The sequence below is a fragment of the Haliotis asinina genome, chromosome 14 (genome assembly GCF_037392515.1).
Source record: "Haliotis asinina isolate JCU_RB_2024 chromosome 14, JCU_Hal_asi_v2, whole genome shotgun sequence".
Taxonomy (NCBI): Eukaryota; Metazoa; Mollusca; class Gastropoda; order Lepetellida; family Haliotidae; genus Haliotis; species Haliotis asinina.
In genome coordinates, this window is record NC_090293.1 from 46,084,156 (window position 1) to 46,107,715 (window position 23,560).

At 37.8% G+C, this 23,560-nt stretch overlaps 1 protein-coding gene across 1 annotated transcript; it reads right to left on the minus strand.

Annotated features, from left to right (window-relative positions):
* Positions 1-818: 818 nt before the first annotated feature.
* LOC137261220 (uncharacterized) lies at positions 819-23,213 on the minus strand. The gene is made up of 17 exons (XM_067798932.1): positions 23,130-23,213; positions 21,515-21,635; positions 20,733-20,810; positions 19,258-19,345; positions 15,416-15,466; positions 14,539-14,574; positions 14,271-14,329; positions 11,773-11,825; positions 11,223-11,350; positions 10,876-10,977; positions 9,408-9,487; positions 9,096-9,248; positions 7,338-7,459; positions 6,431-6,493; positions 5,873-5,958; positions 4,731-4,846; positions 819-4,080 (listed from the first exon to the last, which is right to left on the minus strand). Exons 2-17 carry the CDS (start codon positions 21,595-21,597, stop codon positions 3,996-3,998), a joined length of 1,383 nt encoding a protein of 460 aa, XP_067655033.1. The 5' UTR covers positions 21,598-21,635; positions 23,130-23,213; the 3' UTR covers positions 819-3,995.
* Between the last annotated feature and the right edge of the window lie 347 nt (positions 23,214-23,560).

The following is a 23,560-nucleotide window of genomic DNA, read 5'->3' on the forward strand; positions in this document are numbered from 1 at the left end:
ATCATAACAGATGTGCCTATGACAGACACGTGACCTCCACCAAACCTTCAGTTACGTAGATGCCTACAAGTAATTATGAGAAGGAATTAGTGTGCTAATTGAGCATGAAGTGATAGACATGCCACCTCTACCGAGTCCTCATTCACATGGTACATTATGAATAATTATGTGAAGAAATTAGTATTTCATTAAGCAATTCCTTTGATGTTCAGTACACCCAAAGGCTAAAGTATATGTGACCATAAGCATTCATTCAAGGCTGAACATTAAAAATATTATAGTTACAAGCTTAACTGTCTGATTCTCTTGAGTGAATTGGGTTATTTGTTTGATACCACAAACAACTGCCAACGGGCACTGGAAGCCGTTTTTTCATGTTTAGTAGTAAAAGGGGGGAACGGAAAGTAACACCACAAGTGTATTGAATTTTTTAACCTGTAGGCATAATTTCTAATCCAAGGGATTGGGTGGTCAGGCTCGTTGACTTGGTTGACACATATCATTATATACAAATTATGTTTATTAGTTACTCATGCTGTTGATCACTGGTTTGTCTGCTCCAGACTCAGTTATTTACAGACTGCTGCTGCTGCCACATAGCTGGAATAGTGTTATGTGTGGCAAAAAACGAACTCACTCACTCACAAAATGTAGAGATGAATCCATTTCAGGATGAATCTTGCTTCACAGGATCCTGGCATGACCAAAGGACTCAACTCTGCAGTGCAAATTGCAGCACCATTGACAGTTTGGCCACCTGAGCCCTTCCTCATACAGGCTTTCAGTGTAAAGTTAAAATAATTCTAAAACAGAGAATATTGCTATAACTGCATATTTAATATGACCAATTACACCATACAAATCAGTCACAATGTGATATGCTTAAAGCATCATGATATGTACAGATTAAAAAACATAAAATAATGCTGCCATTGAACACACATTCACTGAGTTCCATAACAAAATCAAGTAAAATTAAAATCATAATCTGATATAAGATCATGTCGTTGGAGATTGTATTTGTAAATGAGGTTCTTGAGAGACATTTAGAAGTTGGTATTCAAGTAAAAGGCAAATATTATGGATGACAACTTCTTCTTTACTGTATATTACAATAAAGGGGCAAGAAATACCCCAGAAGCAATAAAGAATTAGTTGTCTTCCGTATCATTTGCCGCAACATTTTGTAAATGGAACAAGAGTCATCAGAAGATGACACATCCCCCGGTCCAGTTTGATGTTTTTTAGAGTAAAACTGAAGTGTTTCCATGGAAACCATGAAAAATAAAAATGACAAAAATCTGTAAATAGTAAAGGGCACCACCTTAGGTTCTGTTTGGCAATGTTTAGTTGAAAAATATTGAATGTTGGAAACAAAATAATTATGGACGGATGCACAGACATATATTCGACTATATTCCCATCACCTATATTCCCCTGCTGCAGTGATAAAAATAGTCACATAATTTGGAATGAATGTGCATTGAAGAGTTATCTTGGATCATCATTGTCTAATTTGGTACTAATACTTTTCGGTTTGTAATAGTTCACATAAAATATAAAGATACTTCTTAGCTAAAGTCAACATAATATCATGAAAAATGATATTAACTAAACATCTTTGAAAAGTACAGAGTTGTGAATCTACTAGATCAAGCAGAGAGTGCACAGGGGTTAAAAAATCCCACTGTCCGACACCTGGGACAAGTCAGTTTTCTTTTTGGGCTATAAAAAAATGGTATCTTACTTGTCTGTGGGCTACTAGATAATTTCTGCAGACGGTTTCAAACTGCAAATAAATTTGGATTTCATTTCTGTTCAAAATGTAGCTATTAAAATTTGACAAAATACAGGAAGGAAATGAAGTAATTTTCACAATGGTAATGAACTAGAGTTCTTTCTTTGCTATTTACCACTTCTCAGTAAACATGCCAGTAAACATTAACATCAAATACCATGTTGATTTATTCTGTCATCATAATAATTATGTCACAAAAATCAGGGCAAAGGGAAAATTAGTCAGGACATGTTGCTTTCTAAAAGTCACTTGCCCTGTGGCAATTGTTTTTTAAAAAGAAATTTGAACCCCTGTTGAAATTTGAAGATCCCCTACACTGTGTCAGACAGTTTACATGTCCACTTCACCTTCAGTGAAGTCACTTTGTGACTGAAGTATAATAGGCCACCGATTATTGACCTCTGCAAAATAACTGGCTTTGAATGGACTTACCTAAGCAGACAGACAAACATACAATGGACAGGTTACACAAAACTGTCCTGCGATCTCTCTTCATTATCACAGATCCCACTCCATACTAGAAGAAATTTTTCTTTAATGCTGCACTCTTGTCTCATCTAAAGTGAGTTTAGTTTTCCAAGCAAAATCATGGCAGGAGGCACCAGACATGGGCTTCACACATTGTACCCCTGTTGGCCTCAGCTAGTAGTATGAGGCTGTAATAAATCCAGTCTATGCTAGAGTTAGCCAGTGATTGACGTAATGAGTAATAATCCACACTGTGAGGATACATGACATTACACATTTAACACTTAAACACAGATTACTGGATTTACCAATTGTGACCACATTTTTCTGCATATGGAGTTACTCCAGAATGTCTAATACAAATTAGGATTTCACCCATAACACACATAATTCAAGGTTTGAAACTATAGTTCAGTGTTAGGGTATTCAAAGAATTGGATCTCAAGCAGTTTCATTCCATCTTCATCAACTAAAGATATGCCTTGACTAGATTTCTAAACTAAGTACTGGGCAGACTATCTAAAAAATTCTTGAAGGCCAAGGTGCTGTACCAAGTCTTGATTTTCCAAGAACTTCTTTTGATATCTAAACTAAATATTGGGCAGATTATCAGAAAATTTCTTTAATATTTTTATTCAATATTAAGGATTTCTCATTTAGTGATTTAATGTGAATATGTGTTTTGACAAAGTCAATTGTTGCACCTGTTGTGATTGTTTCTCAATAAAATGCAAACAGATGTTGTGAGGGTCGTGTAATGACATTACATGATCAGGAAAATTTAGAAATTCCAATTCACTAATGCCTATAATGACATAAGCTGTATAATCAGGCCTGAGCATCTTTATCTCTGCACCTCTATTTTAAAGTCCATTGTCGCCTACATAACAGGAACAGTTGGAGCATGTAATTTAAAGTATTTCTTGTTAATCATAATTTCTCATACACTAAGTGAGGGCATGGCAAATTAATATAATTATTGAAATGATGATACATATTTTTTGAAGATTGAAATAATTGGTAATTTTCTTGACAGAGAATATTTCCAGCTGATGAAATACTGCTGACTCAGCAGAGATGGAAATCAATTTCTTCATACTCACCTTGAACAGGTTCTTATGAAATATGAAGAGTTTAAAATTTCTATCTTAGAAGACTAGCAAGGTTGTGCTAGTTGTGATTTAGAAAACTTAGAACAAGATAAATAATTCTATGCAAGTATCAAAAAATAAGAGGCCCATGGTCAAGTTGAATTAAAAATCTACTAGTCTAAGGTAATTTCTACTAGCCATGGGCCTACATTCAAGCATTAATTTCCATTCATTGATTATGTACAGCTGACTTTTCTGTGCAGATCATTTGCCACTTCTGACTCAAGTCATTGTATATCAACACTATTTTTTTTCTCACCTTAAGAATAAATGATTTATGATCAATACCAAACATCTATTGCTGCCACAACCCAAATTATGTACCAGTAAGTATCAAAATACAACCAATGATTCTAGGTCATATCGCATGTGATCCAATGGGTTAATATTCAAAACTCTATGGTACACACATCACATAGTGCACCTTGAAGTTGCACAACCAAGTTCTTCAGTATGTACAGATCTGAGGTCCGTCATGTTCTATGTAATCACAATGAGACCTCCCTACACTGGGAACATGATATGTTGGTCTGTTTATTGCAGCAGAATGTCTGTACAAATTGACCCCTCCCTTGTACTCAGTCTGGGTTGTCTGTCTGTTTGTCCTCCATCATGGCTGTCACATCGCCTAATTGGCCTCCCCTAAGATCCTCCAGGTAATGTCTGCAACACAAGTTTCATTTCTGTTATTTTTCTGTTTCTTTGTTTTTTAATGCCACACAAGAATTTGGCAATTTTCCAGGTACATGACATCGGTGTGAAAGAGACAGTCCAGTGTTTGATATTTTGAACAATGATCCACACAAACAGGATATGATAACACAAAGTTATGCAAGACATCAAACCAGACCACCTTTTCAATGAATCGCCTCTTCAAACTTGCTGAAATTCCAATGGAGGTCTGTAATTACTGAGGAACTTATTCTGCTACAACATTCTTCAAATTCAAGTAACAAATTCACTAAGTGACAAGTTTTAGTTTAGTTTCACACAGTTTCACAAGTTTATTACTCTTAAAAGTTTGACCAAATACACGTTTCAGTATTTGCCATTAACTTTGAAGTGACTGGTCATGAATGTATTTCTTGGATTTGTTTGCACTGAAATATTTGAGATCATAAGATAATTATTTTCTTTCCATTTGTATGTTTTATAGACATTCACAAATATACATGTTATGTTAATTTGTTATACTTAGGGAGGATCTTATCGTCCTTGTTGGTTTAAATATGACATCCTTACTTTGAATATTGCTGATACAAAGATCTAATCTGAAATCTGAACAGCAATAATGTCCACATCACTGTACTTACTTCTTCAGCAGCGATGCCTCACTTAAAGCATTGCTGTTCATGCTTTCTTCAAAATAGTCGTCACATGCCTCCACGTCCCGTGCCTCCCTGGCCTGGTGAACCAGCTCTTCCAAATCCTGTAAACATGGGGCCAGTCAGTTACATGGAACAACATACTGGCAAGCAATGATGAGTTGGAACGGCACACAAAAAGTGTTTATGAGAAGTAGAGAGTGCACGGCGATGAGCAAACTCATTTGGTTTGTGAAGGGAGAGCATATGTAGACTAGTGCATGTGCATGACAATGAAATTGATTCCATGCATAGATGCACACGTCTTGATCATAAGACTCTCACATGGTCACAATTGATTACGAACAACCTGGGACCCCTTTGAACTCATGGTCGGCACTCATACATGCTGATGCGGGTCAGTTGTCAGGTCGGAGCTCAACATGTTTGGCCAGTAGACCAGAGGATAAGTCAGTCATTAGGTTGTACACTAGGTCACCCTATGTAAAACTTGTCCACTTAATGCAACACTCAGAAAGCATATACATTGTGCCAGTAGGGATGTACACTGATAGTCACTACACCTGATTATGGGCGCAAGACACTGACATGTGAAGGGAAGCACAAAAAAACACTGAAAATTTAGCTGTGGGTCATGGGGGTCTTTCACTGCAGAGTTACATCAACCTCAAAAATGTTCAAAATGAAACAAAAATCCTGGAAATCTGTGTAAAATTCTCACGTTTGAAATCATAAAGTCCTATAAATAGACTCTACTATATACCTTACACTATACTAACCTACACCATTCCATTACCTATAAGACCCTAATATTTCCTATAACAAGAGTGAAATTCAGTATTAGGCACTTCTGGACCTCAGATTCTGTAAGTCAAGGTTAAATACACTCATGATGCAAAATGTCACGCAGGATCAGGAGCATAGTGAAACCCTGACTTCTGGATTATGCTGCTCGCAATAGTATCACAGAGATATCACAGTTCAATGGCTAAAGAAATCTCAGTATGATCCAGATATAAAATGGTTAAACTTCTGTGACACTCAAAGGCAGGACATCCTTAAAGGAGCATTAAACTGAACAGGTTACCTGATCTAATCTCTGCCTTAACAAACAGGTCAAAACATCTTACCTCACTGGAATCATATTCCTCAAAGTCATCAGCGTAATCGTCATCAGATTCACTGCCATCCTTGGCCTCGGGAAGCTCTTGTATGTCTGAGGTGAGAATGACAAAAAACTACTGTGGTACCCCAGTCTCACCCTTCATATGTGCAATGTAAATCCAGATTAAAAATATTTTTTTCAAAAGGACTATGCTCAGGCTTTAAGTATGGAACCACACAGTATGTGAAGTAGCCACTGGCTTGATAGACCGTGGCTAGTAAAAATCCATTTGGGCCAGCAAATCTCCACGGTCACTGGCCACACTAGCCAGTATATATTACACTTTCTCCCATATGTTAAGTTAAAACACACTTTCATTCCATGCAATTTTTTAGTTTAATGCAAAATTGTTAAAGGGAAACATCTAACATATTATGATACAATCTCAGCACCATGACTGTCACAGATCTATGTTACAGTATAGCAGCTACGACTGTGAACACTTGCTTTAAGGAACAATGAACTTAGTTCTGGGATAGCCACAAATGCTGAGATATTACGTTGACTTTTAATTCATACCAACCTTCTTCAATTTCAGAAGATGATGAGTCATCAAAATCATCTGAATACTCTGCCTTATCTTCTCCTGAAATGATAATGAAAAACTCCAAATCTTTCTAATCATAATTAAATTATTCTTATCATTTGTATCTTTGTGTTTTGGATGTTCCACAAGCTGGTGAGTGTCACACAGCGGTTACAGTGGCAATACAGATTGTTTTAGGTTTATGTGTATTGACGATAAGAGGTAGCAAGTTACTAAAACATTTGTGATCTCATGAGAAGCTATAGTGGCTACATGGTAAAGAGAAGTGGGATTTAGAGTTACCTCCCTTGGATGCTGTTACAGACTGATTGAGAAATTTCATTATGGGTTAGTTACAGAAGTCTGATTCCGCCTTATCACTGGCAGCAATTGGCATATATTTCCAGGATTGTTTTGAAAAAGATAACCGGGGTCCACCCTGTGACAATATAGTTCTCTAAAGCCGACTTTCCGAGTCGGAGAACTACTATTTAACTCTGCTTCCATCTCCAGGGTATACGTTCCCAGAAATTTCCACTATGTATACTCTGGATGTATCTACTTCTTGATGAATTCATTGCCTCCCTTAGTCTAAGTCGCACCTAGGGGACAAACCTCAGCAGTTGGAACCGCTGTCTTCGTTGTCGCTGTCAAACTTGGTTGTAACAGCGGCTTAGCTGACTAGCTACTGTGAGAATGCGTAGCCAGCAAAGGGAGGTAATAAAATTATTGGTTCATGCCATAGATGCATCCAGGTGCATATAATGGTGATTTATCAGAATGCATATCCTGGAGATATCGAGGATGCTCTCCTTCAGGAAGGAAAGGTTCTAATAGTCCATTGTCCTCTGTTCCCCTCTGTTCACACACTCCAACTTCAGTGCACAGTACTGACACTACATACCGTCTAGCTTGTTCCCAGGTCGGAGAGGTGCTTCTGGTTGGTGAGATGGAGACTTCTGGCTTTCTGCTGCCCTCCTACTGACTCTAGGACTTGGTCCACTGGAGGACTTGTCACTGGATGGACTGAAAAACAAAGCATCTGGACATCACTAAATATCAAAAGAATATTCATTTCTGCATTCAAATCACATCAAATACAATCATTTACCAAAAATCTTATTTAGTTGGAACAGTTCAATTTCAAAAACCATAATTCTCAGTGGTTAATACCAAGGTATGATTTCATTTCTTTCACTACCTGCCCCAGGTGCAACTAGTGAATTAATCAGGTTGCACATCAAAACATTGTTTGCACCATGTTATTAACAATTCTATTGTTGACTCTGAATATCCTTTATCAACCCAGAGGGAATTCATCACTAACTTCATTATCTCCATAAAAACTCAAATTGCTTCACATCTGAAATGATATGTTGAAAGATTGTTGTTTTTTAAATGTTCTTTTTATTTATAAGTGTATCATTTTTTATAATCAACTTAATCACATTTAAGTGATGTATTACACTGCGACATCTAGTCTTCCATGCAATGTCACAAGATAATTGATTGATGAGCATGGAAATGGTGGTGTTTTTTTGCTGAGTTAAAGTAATTAATCTACCTGATACTCACACTAGAAGAAGGCTTATCTAAAGCTGGAAATTCATGCACATGTGGAAAAGGTCACCAGCACATGTACACCACCAGACCTATCCATGTGTCAAGTTTGGTGAAGAAATAGGAACAGTTATAAAGTTTTGGTCCGAAAGAGCGCAAACCCACCAAACTCAAGCTCGTTGCCATGAAAACACAAAAACTTTTATTCAGAGTTCCAAAACTAACAAAAGGAACCAGTACACCACCAGACCAAACTATGTGACAAGTTTGGGGAGAAATATTAAAAGGTTTTACAGTTCTGCTCTGAAAAAGAGCACTACCACCAAATTCACTTGTTGCCAAGGAAATGCTGAAATATATTTTATTCAGAAATCCAAAACTACCAAAAGGCACCAGTACACCACGAGACCAAAATATGTGACAAGTTTGATCAAGAATAGTGAACAGTTTTAAAGTTCTGGTCCGCGAAAGAGCAGTCACCAAATTCAGTCAAACTCAACTTGTTGACAAGGAAACACACAAAATATGTTATTCAGAACTCGTTTGATGAAGAAATATTGAAAGGTTTTCCAGTTCTTCACCGGAAAAGAACACTACCACCAAGTTCAGTCACAGTCAAACTTGTTGCCATGGAAACACAAAAAATATTTCTAACATGCCTTTCCAGGTTGCACAAAGAATCTGACTTTCATTACCCTTGATAACCCAAGCAGTCTGTGAGGTGCTAGAAGGTATATAGTCACATGACTTATCCCACTGGGTCAGTGAATGGGTATCTGGTGGGATAAGTGATATGATGTCTAGCGCCTCACTGGGGCTATCTAAGGTAATAATGTGTTAGTGTCTTGAGCATACACAGGTTCATGGAAACAGGTATTTAAGAATAGCCAGTATGGCTACTCGTTCATGTATACTTGTTGTATCAGTTATGGTCAAATTTGCTTGTATATTTGCATGAGTATACTCAGGGTGGGAGTTAATGTGTTAAATCAGACAAACAACAAAAACACATGAATAATTAGGGTGAACTAGCCAATCAGCACGTAGTAGGGACCATATTGCTGAGTAAGAATGACTGAGATTACAGGGAATAAATACCTACCACAACAGTTTGTCCTTGGTGACTGGACTATCAGCAAGCAGTGACTGGCCTGAAGTGTCTCGGACACTCCTCTGCTGGAACAGTGTTTCCTTCTCCAGGATGAAGTGTCCCAGATGGGTCTGCACATACGGCAAGTTGAGGATGGCACTGGCACTGAAGACACAAACCATCCAGTAGTAAGTGAATCTAATTTTACGCCACACTCAGCAAATATTCCAGCTATATGATAGCGGTCTGTAAATAATCAAGTCTCGACCACACAATCCAGAGCACTGATCTAAGCAGTTAGGATACGATGTCTTTCTGACATACCTGGGTCTGTCTTCTGGTGTCTTTGCCAGCAGGGACTTCACCAACTCCCGCAGCTGCTGTGAGTATCGTGATGGAGGAGGCTGAAAGAGTTCCAGTTTCTAAGTTACAAGCATTCAAGCAATTATGTGTATCATGTGTGAAAACAATAAGGTACATACAAACTAGTACCGATGTGTCAAGTCTAACACTGATAATGCTAATCTTTGAATAATCAGAGTAATTTCATCTCCATTTAGACAATATCCTTGACACATCTGCCACCACTGCTTTGTAAAGGAAGGGATGCTTCGCCTAGATCAATGCTATCTTAATCTAGACAGAATGTCTCCCATTCTTGACTGCTATTGGATTTGTTGGCTATCTTAGCAGCTTGTCACTTTCATCCAACCTGTGATTGGCTCTCGTGTATCATGATGTTTTAGCAACAAACATTTCACGAGTAATGTGATGGGAAATGCACTGCCGACCTCTGAACTGGGGTCGGATGCCTTGTCCATAACCAAGGTTTACCTCATCAGTAAGATGACATGGTAATGATGTCATCTGTGGGATGAGACCACGCCCTGCTACAAGTCAATGGAACAAGCAACAGCATAGTGTCAAGTCAACATCACAGTTGTGTATAGGAGCAGTATGGGGATACAGTTTCCTCAGCTGGAGCAAAGGAGCGAAAGGGTCCAACACACAACTGTCTTGGTTCATGTGATAGGTGATTAAGCAGCCTCCTGTGTCAATGACTTGATGCCTGACTTAATAATCTCAGCCAATACTCATGGCTGTTATCAATAGTAACGGGTGTTTGAAACTCATACGGCAATGTCCCTGTCGTTAAAGAAGAATATTTTCCTCAGTTTGGTGGAGAAAATGTGAATGGTTTTACAGTTCTGTTCCGGAAAAGAGCATAATCAGAAACTTCAGTCAAAGTTGAACTTGTTGCCATGGAAACACAAAAAATATAAAGGAACACTACCACCAAATTCAGTTGAGGTCAAACATGGAATGGAATGGAAGCACGAAAAAAACCCATTTTATTCAGAATTCCAAAACTACCAAAATGCCCCAATTCACCATCAGATTTATCTATGCGTCATGTTTGGTGAAGAAATAGTGAAAGGTTTTGAAGTCCTCCTCTGGAAATGATGAATGTACACGTAGGGACGCATACACGGACGGAGTTCATTTTAGTACCTCAGGGAGATACTAAAAGTTCCAGATATTTTGCCATGATGCATGATTTGATGCAGGTAAATGAAGATCTTATTCATGCTATGCATGGTCTATATAAACACTATGAAGAAAGAAATATGTCGGTTGATAATTGAGGATAAAATTGGCATTTAGGATTAAATATCCTAAATATCAGTAGGCATCTGCAAGCAATGACACAGAACTACTACAATTCTCTTCACTACCATCTTTATACATAAATATTTATATCTTTGTAAAATATTTATTAACATGTATTTACCACAAAGTCTGCCTTCACAATCTTGTAGAAGAGACTGAGGATGTTGGGGGCATCAAATGGAGTACAAAGAGCACACAGCTCATACAGGATACATCCCAGAGCCTAGAGAGACAAAACACCTATGTTAATTCCTTTTTTGCATATACATCCAAGAAAAAATGTTCCACTGATTACTTGAAACAAAATACTTGCACAGATTTTAGAAGAGCAATTATACTTGAATAATGGTAACAACATTTTTTTTTCCCTATTCTTGAAAAAATATGACCGGATGATCTGTAAAACAAGAAATAAATTGGTCTGGCCTTAAATGATAAAACAAACTCACTACCTGAGTGTTTACATACCCAGATATCGGACTTGGAGTTGTATGGGATGTCCTGACACACCTCTGGACTCAGATATGTTGGAGTCCCAACAACTGTCTTGGCCACATCAATAGTGCTGTCTAATGTCTTGGAGATTCCAAAATCACCTGTGCGTGAAACATTGAGACAATATAGTGATCAACAGCATGAGCATCAATGTAGGCAACTGGGATACAATGACATGTGTAAACTAAGTCTGAAAGTCTGCCCACGTTTAGTTGCTTCTTATGACAAGCATGGGTTGCAGACGACCAATTCTAACTCAGATCTTCTTGGATGACTATGTATCAAGCTTCAGTCACCTCTTGTAAGTACCTCAAGAAGACTTTACTTAAACATTCCATTGCTACAGCTCTCAGAAACAAAATTCCTACCAAACTGAACACAATCTTGCAGTGACTTTTTATCAGTTTGGTTCCTACTAAGGGATAAAATACAAATATGGGTAAACAATGCAACAAAACAAAATAGCTTCAAAATACCACCACCCAATGCCGCTATACCACATTGATAATCCAAACGAACTTACCTATCTTTACTACATTTTTCTTTGTGAGAAAAATATTCTCTGTTTTCAAATCTCTGAAACATAAAACAGAATATAGCATTTGGAACATCTCAAAGTGGATCACACAGTGAGAGTGATTCCAAGATTAAGGCATTTTGGAATTAGTGAAACAGAATATTTGCTCCCTCATTCACTAAGCCGTGACCAACAGGACCTACTTTGGTCCATGGTCTTATAATGAGGCTCACAGTCAGGTATTTCTCAAAGAATAACCACATGTGCTCATAGTCTGTCAGCTCTTTCTAGCTCTGAGCAGTGGGGATCTATAATCTACGTATCTAAATGAACACCCAAAGTCCTTCAGCTCTAGAGTTACAACTCTAGGCAGTGGGAACCTATTCTCCATGAACAGCTCATAGTCTGTCAACAACTACAGCCTCTGGATACTTGGAACCTTACTTCCTGGGATCATCCTGGAAGGCTAATACACTGACAAGTGCAGCGTCACAATGCATTGAACTACAGATGGATTGCAACAGTTTAGTCTTTGATGGCAATTAATCAATGAAAGAAACAAAAAAATATTGATGCATCGATAGTATGTGTGACTATCAATAGCTTAGCAATTGACATCCGTTTATAATGCTGCAGTGCAAAATACAGGAAGTACCAAATTAGTTCACTTTGATTTAGAGTTATCTGCCCCTGTTACCCCTTGAACAAACATGGCCAAGTTTGAAATTGTGAATAACAATAAGTTAATATTTCAACTGTTTACTTGTTTTGGGTTTGAAGTTTCTTGTCAAAAGAGATTTTAACTACTTCAACTTGTTTTTATTTCATATAAACTATACATCCATTTGGGAAATGACTTCAAATGAGACAATTCAAGGTGAGAAAAACTACTGCAATAGTATTGCAACAGTTTGTTTCAACTGTATGTTGCAATAGACTGTCACCTTTAGGGATACCATGACACATTAATACTTTCTCGAAGACAATTCAGTTATCGATACATTCAAAACTGTATCAATATTTAGTTTTGAAAGTACTAGTTTACATATGTTTACGTATCGTTTACATTTTGCATTTGTATCACGTTTTTTGATGTTATGAGGGTTAACAATTACTAATTTTCAAACACAAACATGGGAAATTTGAACTTTTTATTCTACAAAACAAAAACGTTGATCTTTTCATGAACAATTATAGGATATGAAAAATGTTAAAAAATGTAACTAAATTTACACAAAAATATGGAAATAGGTATCTGGATTAGGGCTGCAAAAAAGACACTGTGTGGCAAATATGACATGTATCATGAATATCCGGTGACGAATACGAATAATTATTCATGAATGTAAAATTGTAGTTAAGTGATTGATGCACACTATGGAACCTCCATGTTGAATGATAATTTGTCATAGTAACAACTAGTGATCTGACATGACGCTCAAATTTGGTATCTAATAGACTATTAGTTATAGTCTACAGTACCATGTGCAGCCATTGCAAACTAACATGACTTGCACTACAGCAAGGCTAGTACATATTCAATTCTTGCATATGTCACTTTAATAAGGGCTCAAACAAAACATGCTGAGATAAAAACTGTAAATATTCATTCATATTCGGTTCGGGTGACCATGAATAATGAATTGTTTTCATGAAGGTCTATGGTTTGATTTACCGAATATGTGAGTGTATCGTAACAGCCTTAATCATGATAGGTATCAAATCATGACATGCATATCATGATACGTTTCGATTCATGAAACTTATGTATCATGACATTCCTAATTGTAACAGTTGGTTCCCCCTCAAACTGTTTTTTACACAAGATAACCCGCACTTTGCTCCTCAGTCTAAGTGAACTTAGTCTCAGTGTATTTCAATACACTCTACCACTGAGTCTAACAAACCCTAGTAGAAGCTCGCCTCAGGTAAGTGTTGAGCAACCCATGACCGTCCAATCAATAGCTAGATGGTTAAAAAGACTTAACCAATCAGACAACGGCTACTACTTAGGGATCTGATGAGGTACCTACAAAATATTTAGGTCACTGACACAGATCGCTCCACAAACAAAAATCCGCATATAACACAGATATTTGACCTGCAGTATATATGCTTTGGGGTTTCTGTTGACATGGTTACCATTAGCTAATGATTCCGCAAGATGTCGCCCTTGAATATTGCAAAAACATTATTTCAGCGACTGTTTACTCACCGTTGTCATGGTTGTAACGGTCACCGTGTGCATCACCTGGAAGCGAGCGTATGCTAAATAGCATTCAGAATCATTTGGGTTTGAACCATTTCGAGATAAAATGTTCAAAAGGCACATGTGAATGTCCACTTTCCTGATTTGGTAAGCTTCTGATCGGTCAGTCTCAAAGGTTTTACCTGACGTGACCTCCCATAAGGTTTTGTTAGACTCAGTAGTGGAGTGTAACGAAAAGTACTGAGGCTAAGTTTACTTAGACTGCCCTCTATAGTCACCCTCAATAATGGCATACCTGTGTAGAATCTTCTTGGAATGGAAATACTGTACTCCCATCACAATCTGCAGGAACCACTGGTGAAAACAGGAATACTCCAACTGAATTATCTGCTCTTACTATGTATGTTACAACAGAAATAAAATGAAGTACCCAGGTACTGTAGCTCACCTGCTACATTCAACATGAGTTGACAATCATAGGTTAATAAATCTTTATTACTACTACTATGTTCATTTTTACATTTTTCTGATTTTATCAGTTTTAAAGAAAAGAAATCACAAACCTCCATGATCTGATTTTCTTGAAAAAATTTATTCTCCTGGAAAAAAAGGAAGTGAAACTTAAAACCTATACTGTGGTGAAGTTAAAATACAAAGGGTAACAGAATGCTATAATAAAATCATGATATATATCGATACAGTGGAAGCTGTCAAAACCGGCATCTGTCTAATCCAGCGGGTTGTCAACACCACCATTAAATTTAAGTCCCTTCCGTGGATTGTACGTTTATCATCAGCTCCACAATCTGGCACATTGTCTAAAACAGATTATGTTCTCAGTCCCAGTGAGTGCTGGATTACACAGCTTCCACTGTATATGACAAAGATTAAGTGAAAAGCTACATAGATCTTAAATTGATCCAAATGATAATAATGATATAAAGTCTCATGACATACCAACCAAAACATCAAAATATATCCCAGAAATATATACTATTCACTGGAAATCGAAAGTAATATATAAAAAATAATCTCAGCTGAAAATACAATGTATCAATATTGCTTTTCTTGGTGCTAGTAACTGAGGGCTTCAGACCTAATGCTGCTTTTGACAGAATTCCTTCTGTGTGACACAGGTCTAGGATATTTAGCAACAACTTTGACAAACCGTATCAGCTCTGGCACTGATAAATCCAACATCATAATAAGATGAATCAATGCAGCGCAAAGAGACATAACTCTGCATAGATAACATGGGCACCTAAGATTACTGGGTAACACACATTCCTGGTTACAATGTCAAACTGATCATATGTGACATGAACTTCAGTTCTTATTTCTTTCCAACATTACATCCATGTTTAACAACAATAATAATTTATGAACTGACTGACTGACTCTCTAAAACTTCAAAACCAGTACACGTAAATATTTTCATACCTTTGTTGCATCTTGGATCTTATCTTCAATTGTACCACCATCACAATAGTCCTGAAAATAGACATCAGATGAAGTTCTCTCAAAGCAGACATCAAAATAGTCATGTTACATGTATTTACAACAATTATAAGAGAAACATGACAGATGTTGACATACTATCAAACAACAAGTCTGAACCATATCTACTAATAAAAGTACAACCATAATTTTTGTAATATAATCATGGACAAAATTTTACAGAGCTATTGTTAGCAATATATTACAATATTTTAGTTTTGTATCATAATGTGCATTACAATATTTTGTCAATAATTAACTGCTAATAGTCCTCACATAATCTTCTAAACAAAGATAAAATTAGGGCCTTAGAATTGATTGTCTTCTTTTGTCGTGAATAATTTTGTTGTCTTGCTTGTGTGTCACCATTCACAGCTATACATACATAAACAAAGGAGGTAACAAAGTAATAAATAGCAGTGCATGTGAGAATTGGCCAAATGTTGTACCAGGACATTTTTATCTTTGCTCTTTAATTATGAAACCCTTCATATTTTAAAGGTCACATGCAACCAAAAAATCAAACATAATTAAAACACATTTATCACTTATTCATGACATATAATATACATTGCTGCTTTAAGAAAAAGAAATAAACACAATTATAAGCGTATAATCGCGATTCAAAAGTACAATATTATGTCCTTGGGCTTACTTCCCCCAAAACGAAGCCCTCGGGAGACCGAACCCAGTCATAGCGGGTCGATATGCACTCAAGTGTGATGACGGCTTCCGATTGGCCAGTTCATTTGCTGATATGCTGAGGGTTCATTGTGTGTATAGAAAGATGATCTGTTTGATGGGCATTTTAGAAGTATGGTGAGTGACAAGAAAGTAAGATTCTTTATGGATAACAACTTCTTTTTGTGTACTTGATGCATCGTTTCAGTATGGATTCATATACTGTTGTCAAACAAAATCATATACACGAAAAGAAGTCGTTATCCATGAAGAATGTATATAGAGATGTTCGGTTTGGAAAATACATGTTCTCTGAATTTGCGCTCGATCCAATAAAAAATCATGTCAGTAGAGATATTAAACTACTGCGTGGCTGGAATCTGTCATTCGACCAAGTACAAAGCAGAACTTGAAACTGACAAGAGTTTGCACCAGTTTAATAATAATAATAATAAGGGTATTTATAAAGCGCTAGTTCCACATCACTGAGGGACATGCTCAAAGCGCGTATGACATCTGTGCATATGCACAGGGCGGACAACAGTGGATACAGTTAGTGGTAGCGTTGGAAGAGATACGTTTTTAGTCCAGATTTAAACAAAGATAGCGTAGGTGCACTCTTGAGGTTAAATGGGAGAGAGTTCCATAATGAGGCAGCTGCATGTGAGAAGGATCGAGCCCCAATAGATTTCAGTTTATATACTGGTACAGTCAAGAGCAGTTGGTCAGCTGATCGGAGATTTCTAGAGGGCTTGTAGTGGGCAAACATGTCCTGAAGATAGACAGGGGCAGTGTTTTGAAAAGACTTGTAGACTAAAGAAAGGATCTTAAAGTCAATCCTTTCACGGATCCTGAGCCAGTGCAGTGACTTTAGAGCAGGGGAGATGTGAGAATGGAGCTTAGTCCTGGTTATTATACGGGCAGCCCTGTTCTGTATCCTCTGCAGTCTGTTCAGCTGATCTCCAGATATTCCCACCAGTAAGCTGTTACAGTAATCCAGACGAGAAAGTATGAGCGATCTAGCCAGAGTGGCTGTGGTTTCAGCTGTAAGAAGATGACGGATTGATCCTATGCTTCTCAAATGAAAGTGACATACTTTGCAGAGATGGTCCACTTGCTTATCCATAGTAAGAGAAGAGTCAATACAAACACCAAGATTTTTTACATGAGGCGAGAAAGGTATGAGAGACTGTCCAATTTGCAGGTGGGTTAGCCGGGATTTTAGCTGTCTAGAAGGTGGAGCGATGATGATGGCCTCTGTCTTTTCGTCATTTAATTTAAGCATGTTGGTTGACATCCAGGATTTGACATTGATGAGACAACTTTCCATGTTATGCAAAGATTCCATCTGACTTGCTAAGGTGGGTCTGAAACTGTCTACCAGCTGCGAGTCATCAGCATAGAAATGATGAGCCACATGCTTCTCTGATATCAAGTGTCCCAAAGGTCTTGTGTACATGGTGAAAAGGATCGGACCGAGCACGGACCCTTGAGGGACACCACAAGCCAGAACTTCACTGTGGGACATAGCTTTATTTATTTGGACAAACTGTTTCCTATCTGTAAGGTATGATGAACACCACTCCAAGACAGTGCCCTTCAAGCCATAGTCGTGTTCCAAACGACTCAGCAGCATTGCGTGGTCGATGGTGTCGAAAGTGGCTGATAAGTCTAACAGGACTAACATGGCGATGTCTCCAGAATTGACAGACATTTTTATGTTATTCATAACACAGTTTAGAGCCGTCTCAGTGCTGTGTGCCACTCTATATGTGGACTGATAGTTGTCCATCAGATTAGACTTTTGAAGATGTTCCACGAGCTGAGCTTTAACAACTTTTTCTAGAATCTTTGACATGAATGTCAAGTTGGATACCGGGCGGTAGTTGCTCAAGGTCTGAGCGTCAAGAGCTGGTTTCTTGATTTGTGGCTTGATAACTGCCTCTTTGAAGCATGATGGCACCTTTCCAGTGGCCAAGCTGGTGTTTACAATCTTTGTTATCACGGGAAGAAGCACGTCCACTAATCCAAAGAGGAATTTTGTGGGTAGTGGATCTAGCGAGCATGATGTTGGTTTAGATGAAGTGATTAGACATATAGTTTCCGTCGGATCGAGTCATCCGAAAAAAATGAATGTAGTTTGTTTGCAACCCAGAGATAAAAACATGTCATGTGTATCACACGTGCCTAATTACATAATGTGGCAGACACAGGACTCGGGTGCACAAGTCATAAATCAATTTATTTTCTTTATGTCGTATAGTTTGACAGGTGTTAAGTTCAAATTGCATGTGGTCAATGATTGAAGCTGTGTATTGCATGTTGTCTTTAGCAGACAGGCAGACAGACATATAGGTGTGAATAAACCAGACACTGAGCTTTCTCTGTGACAGAGACTGCTTACCACAATCAACAAGTTGTTTTACATAACAAGTAGATTATATACTTGATTAGACTACCAAGATTAGACTACTGCTCACGACCTCAGACACTGGGCATGCATACTGCTTCAAGCAGAAAACCCTAAAGCCAACTTTGATCTTATGTGTAAACATTTTGGTCAAGAATTCTTACAGTCTATCGGCAAGAGCACAATTTCGGACATCGGATATGTTTTATGATTGGTTTTGATCGTTTGACAGACAGATGCAATCACGTGGTTGACACGTGATCTCACTTCGCAACAATGCTGCTAGTCACAAGTATGCCAATGTCAAACTGACCAACGTGAAAGTTGATTTCTTGCCCCCAACCACCACATCGCACATTCAGCCAACTTGTATACGTTCGTATGTTTTTGTATTGCCATGTCAAAGGGAAGTAACCCTACTGTAGTTGTGTTCATAAAAGTTCGTTTCAGTAGTCCATACGTTTCACTATCCAAACGTTTTTGATGAAAAACGGACGTGTTCGGATTAACGCGGCCTGACTGTATTTACATGGTTATTCCATAATCAGTATAAACTCTACCTCATAAATACCTCACTGCTGGAATATTGCTGAGAGCTACATAAAACTAACCTCACTGATTCATACATAAATACCCAACACTGTTTATGAATGTCTGTGTCTGTGTTTATATATAAACCACTATATGCCCTCACCTGTATTATGACAAGACATTCTTCTATTTCATCACAGAAGCTCTCTTGAAAGGCAACAATGTGTGGGTGTTTTAGTTTTTCCAGAATTCTGAAGGAAAAGAACAAAGTTTGATTAACAAGACAAATATGAATACTGATAGTGACAAGACTGTCATACAGACCTTGAAACAATTATATCTTACCTCACACATGAAAGTCGCTTTCTGATTCGCTAAGCGCTATTCTATTATTTTCAATGTACCCCGCTTAAGAGGACGTATTATTTTCAATGTACACTGCTGGGAATTCCGAACTCTTCTGGTGCTTCATGGTAGTACTTTTTTATCTCAAATAACATTGAATCACGCATCAAGCATGGAAATTACTGATGTTCTGCGATTAACAATCGATGGAAGGAAGAAAACTCTAAATGTGTTTACCTTGTGTCGTCTGCAAAATGGCGATTCGCCCTGCATTCAACAGAAGTGCTTCAAACAGTTCAAAATTAAAATTCAGGTGTTTGGTAAGATAAATACGTTGTTCACTGGTCCCTCGGGGTCCATGGGTTCATGTACCCCATGGACCCCTCGTGACCAGTGAACAACTTATAATATCCTAAACAGGCAATACAAGTCAAGATTACAACTGATTCTAGAAGGGCACACAGTGTGCAAGCTGGGCACCAGTCTAGAGATCCAGCGAGCCTGGGGGTGCCAGGATTGAGCCCACCTGTGCCTGGGTGTAAAAACTTTGGAGTTAACTTTGTCTGCAGACTCTTTCAGAGTTGTCACAACCCGTAGTGTACAAAACCCTGTGCACTTAAAAGAACCCACAAACCCGTTGGTAGATTACCAGATGGTGGCCACATGAATATGTGCAATCACCTAGTTAAGGGTACAGCAACTTGCAGTAAACTTGGACAATGTACTGTGACTATGTGTTCAAGTCCTTCCAGCTGTGAATGGGTACCTTGTAAGGATGGGAAAGCCACATTAACTCAGTGCGCCTAGTAGACTGCAAGAGGTGTATGATACCCAGGGAGTTGAGATTGAAAATATGATGTGTCGTGATGGACATCCATTGATCGAGGGAAAATCAAAGCATCTTTTCAGCACTATACAAATGCTACTTTGCTAGCATAATTAGCATAATTATAATCAAATTTTATGGACTCTGTTACTATATTACGATAATTTCACAACTATTCTTTTTCTGTGAAGAATTTCGTTTCTGAAACTAGATGTAAGTCATATGGGAAACAAGTCAATAACAAAATAACTAATCCTTCTGTTGTTCTATGCCTGGCTGAGTTTGTTGTTTTAAGAAATGTTGGGAAACTGGGGACACTCCAAACAAAAATTGTTGTCCCTTTTTCACAACAACAAACAATATTCTGATTCTTAAAATAGGACTGTTCATTGTTAACACCCTTTTATTCCGTGCATATTTATCTGGTCTTTTGAATGTTTAAGACACCAGAAATAAAATATGGATACCTGGCCTCCTTTATAACAGCATCTCTTGTTCGTGCTTTTCTCTTTTCATCCAGGTCGATCTTCTTTAGGGCAAACATCCTGAAAGCGAAATTCTATGTGAGTGAGTGAGTTGGGTTTTACTCTACTTTTAGCAATATTCCAGCAATATGATGGTGGGGAACACCGTAATTGGTGTCACACATTGTACCCAGAAGCTGGTTAAATAATACAACTGTGAAACTATATCAGTCCCGTACTCATAATCATCTAACACAAAGCCAATGTCTGACAAAGTTTTGTTTCAGAGATCTGTACGTTCCTTACATCAACCTTCACAATTATATTTGTTGACAAATCAAATACTGTTGGCAAGTTCAAATTGTTGCAAGGGGAAAGTCTCTTTAATAATACTTAACTCATTTATATCTTCCCTTAAAAGCAATATTATAACAGCCAAGCTAGGATAATTCATGATTATAATATTTTATCAACAAGAATGGCTATGATTCTGCTACCTGTGAAGATCAAGGGTAAAAACAGGCCTTCAGCAACTCATGCTTGACATAAAAGGTGACTATGCCTGTCGTAGGAGGCGACTAACGGGATCGGGTGGTCAGGCTTACCGACTTGGTTGACACATGTCATCGGTTCCCAATTGAGCAGATCGATGCTCATGCTGATGATCACTGGATTGTCAGGTCCAGACTTGATTACTTACAGACTTCCATACAGCTGGAATATTGCTGAGTGCGGCGTAAAACTAAACTCACTCACACTCACAGTTATGATTTTGCACTGGCTACCTTTTTGTATCTTTATGTCTGACCAGGTACACTGCACCACATGACCCCGAGCCAAGACGCTTGAGAGTTTCATACTTGTCCATTTTGTCAACCTGCTATATCATCTCAACATGCTGCTTACCTGTTACAGACAGAAACCCACACATTAAAACCACATAATTTCATATAATTCCATACATTCATGGCTTCTTTGTAAATCAAGATTGATATTTATGGTATTGATGTGTCCATGGACCTTATTTCATGATTAAGATTTGAATCTATACAAACATATTGTTCCTCCTAACCAATGGCTTTCTGCAAGTCTGACAGCTCTGTTTTGTCAATTACAAGTATATCAATTTTGTGCAAGATGCTGACACAGCATTTGACCTGTAAGATCTCTCTAATCATATAATCATCTGTAAAAATTCTCACAAACAAGTCATCATTCGAGAATAATGTCTGTGTGATACATAACACCACTCATTAATGTTCAAGTTGACACTGCCATCCGAAAATGTGTGATCCAAGGACAGTGATGTCACAGTGCAACTCAGCACCCTAGCAAACCCAAATTCTGCAGTCATATAAAGGGTACAACTGCAGAAGCAGTCACAATTGATCACATATCAAAGTAAAAGGCAACAGGCATGTTTTATCTACCTTGTGTACAAAGCATATGACCCACGTACACTTAAAGGCCTGCATATATTGTTGGTTGTAGGGCAAAATGTCACAGGAAAGAGAGTCAGTTTTGAAAATGTATTTATTGAACATGTCATAGCAATATTATCATCAATATCACTTCATAAATTTCACGGAACCACTTCTGAACAAAAACTTATACAACTGCTTTATTTAGTCAAGTACAATACATGACATCATAAAATCACTCTTTGTCAAGATTGGTCATTATGCTGCATTTGGTTTTCAATCACTTGGTGCAGATTTTCTTCTTCGTTGAGGAATTGTTTATGTACAAGTAGCCTTCATAACTGACTTTTGGCTAAATAACTAATAACATGCTCATTTCTCCAGTTTTGATAAGATCCAGTTGGATACCGCATCACACCAAAGGGACATATTAACTTGAAAGGGAAATAGTTTTTACAAATAACTGGAGAACAGGGCGTTTTTCATATCCTTGTTGTTATAAATTAGTGTTTGCAACTGGAAAACAGGATGTTACATTTTTCCACTGACTTTTGTAAATGACCTTTTTCCTTTGACTTTTTCACAATCAGCGTATCGGAGGCACAGCTTTTAACAGTGGTCATTTAGCAAAACATTTTACACGCCCGAAATTCACACGGCTGCGGGACATTCAAAATATTGGTCAGTTTCTTGTTGTTATAATTACAACCAGTAGTAAATAATCGACAGTGAAATAATTGGCAATATGGTTCTGCTATCAGTATCAGAAGCCACGATTGCAGTACTTGCTTTAGTGGGTTAAATGACACAGTGTCCTTCTGACGGCTCTCGGCGAGACTAATACCGAAAATAGAGTTGATCTTAATGTTGAGTTCTATTTCGAGTCGAGGTTAATTTTAGCACTGACAGTTACACTAAACATCTTATCAACAAAGACAAATGAAAATGTATTTGAAATTGTACCCAATATCACACTTACTGCTCAAACACAAAACAAATTCCACATTCGCTTTCACAGAAGCAATCACGGCGGCCATGATGTAAACAAGATTGAATCCATCGTACAATTTGCTATTGAAATGGCGATTGGCTGACAAAGCTGCATTTAGCCAATGGAAAATCGTGTTACAGCTGGCAAAAGCACTTGCGAACACCCGGACTATTTAAACCGCTCCAAACCACATCGTTTGTGCATCAGGCCGGAAATCGCATCGTTTACTGTTATAATTACAGAATCGTCACAGAAGTATTCGTCACTTTGCAATCTGCGTCGCTGTATTTGAAAAGTAACATGTTTTAGAGTTATCATTACGCACGGTCAGTAGTAGTTTACACACATGACTATCACGTGATACTTGTCGTCTGCTCTTGCATTTCCTGCGTTTTTGTTGTTTGACAAGATGGGTCGCT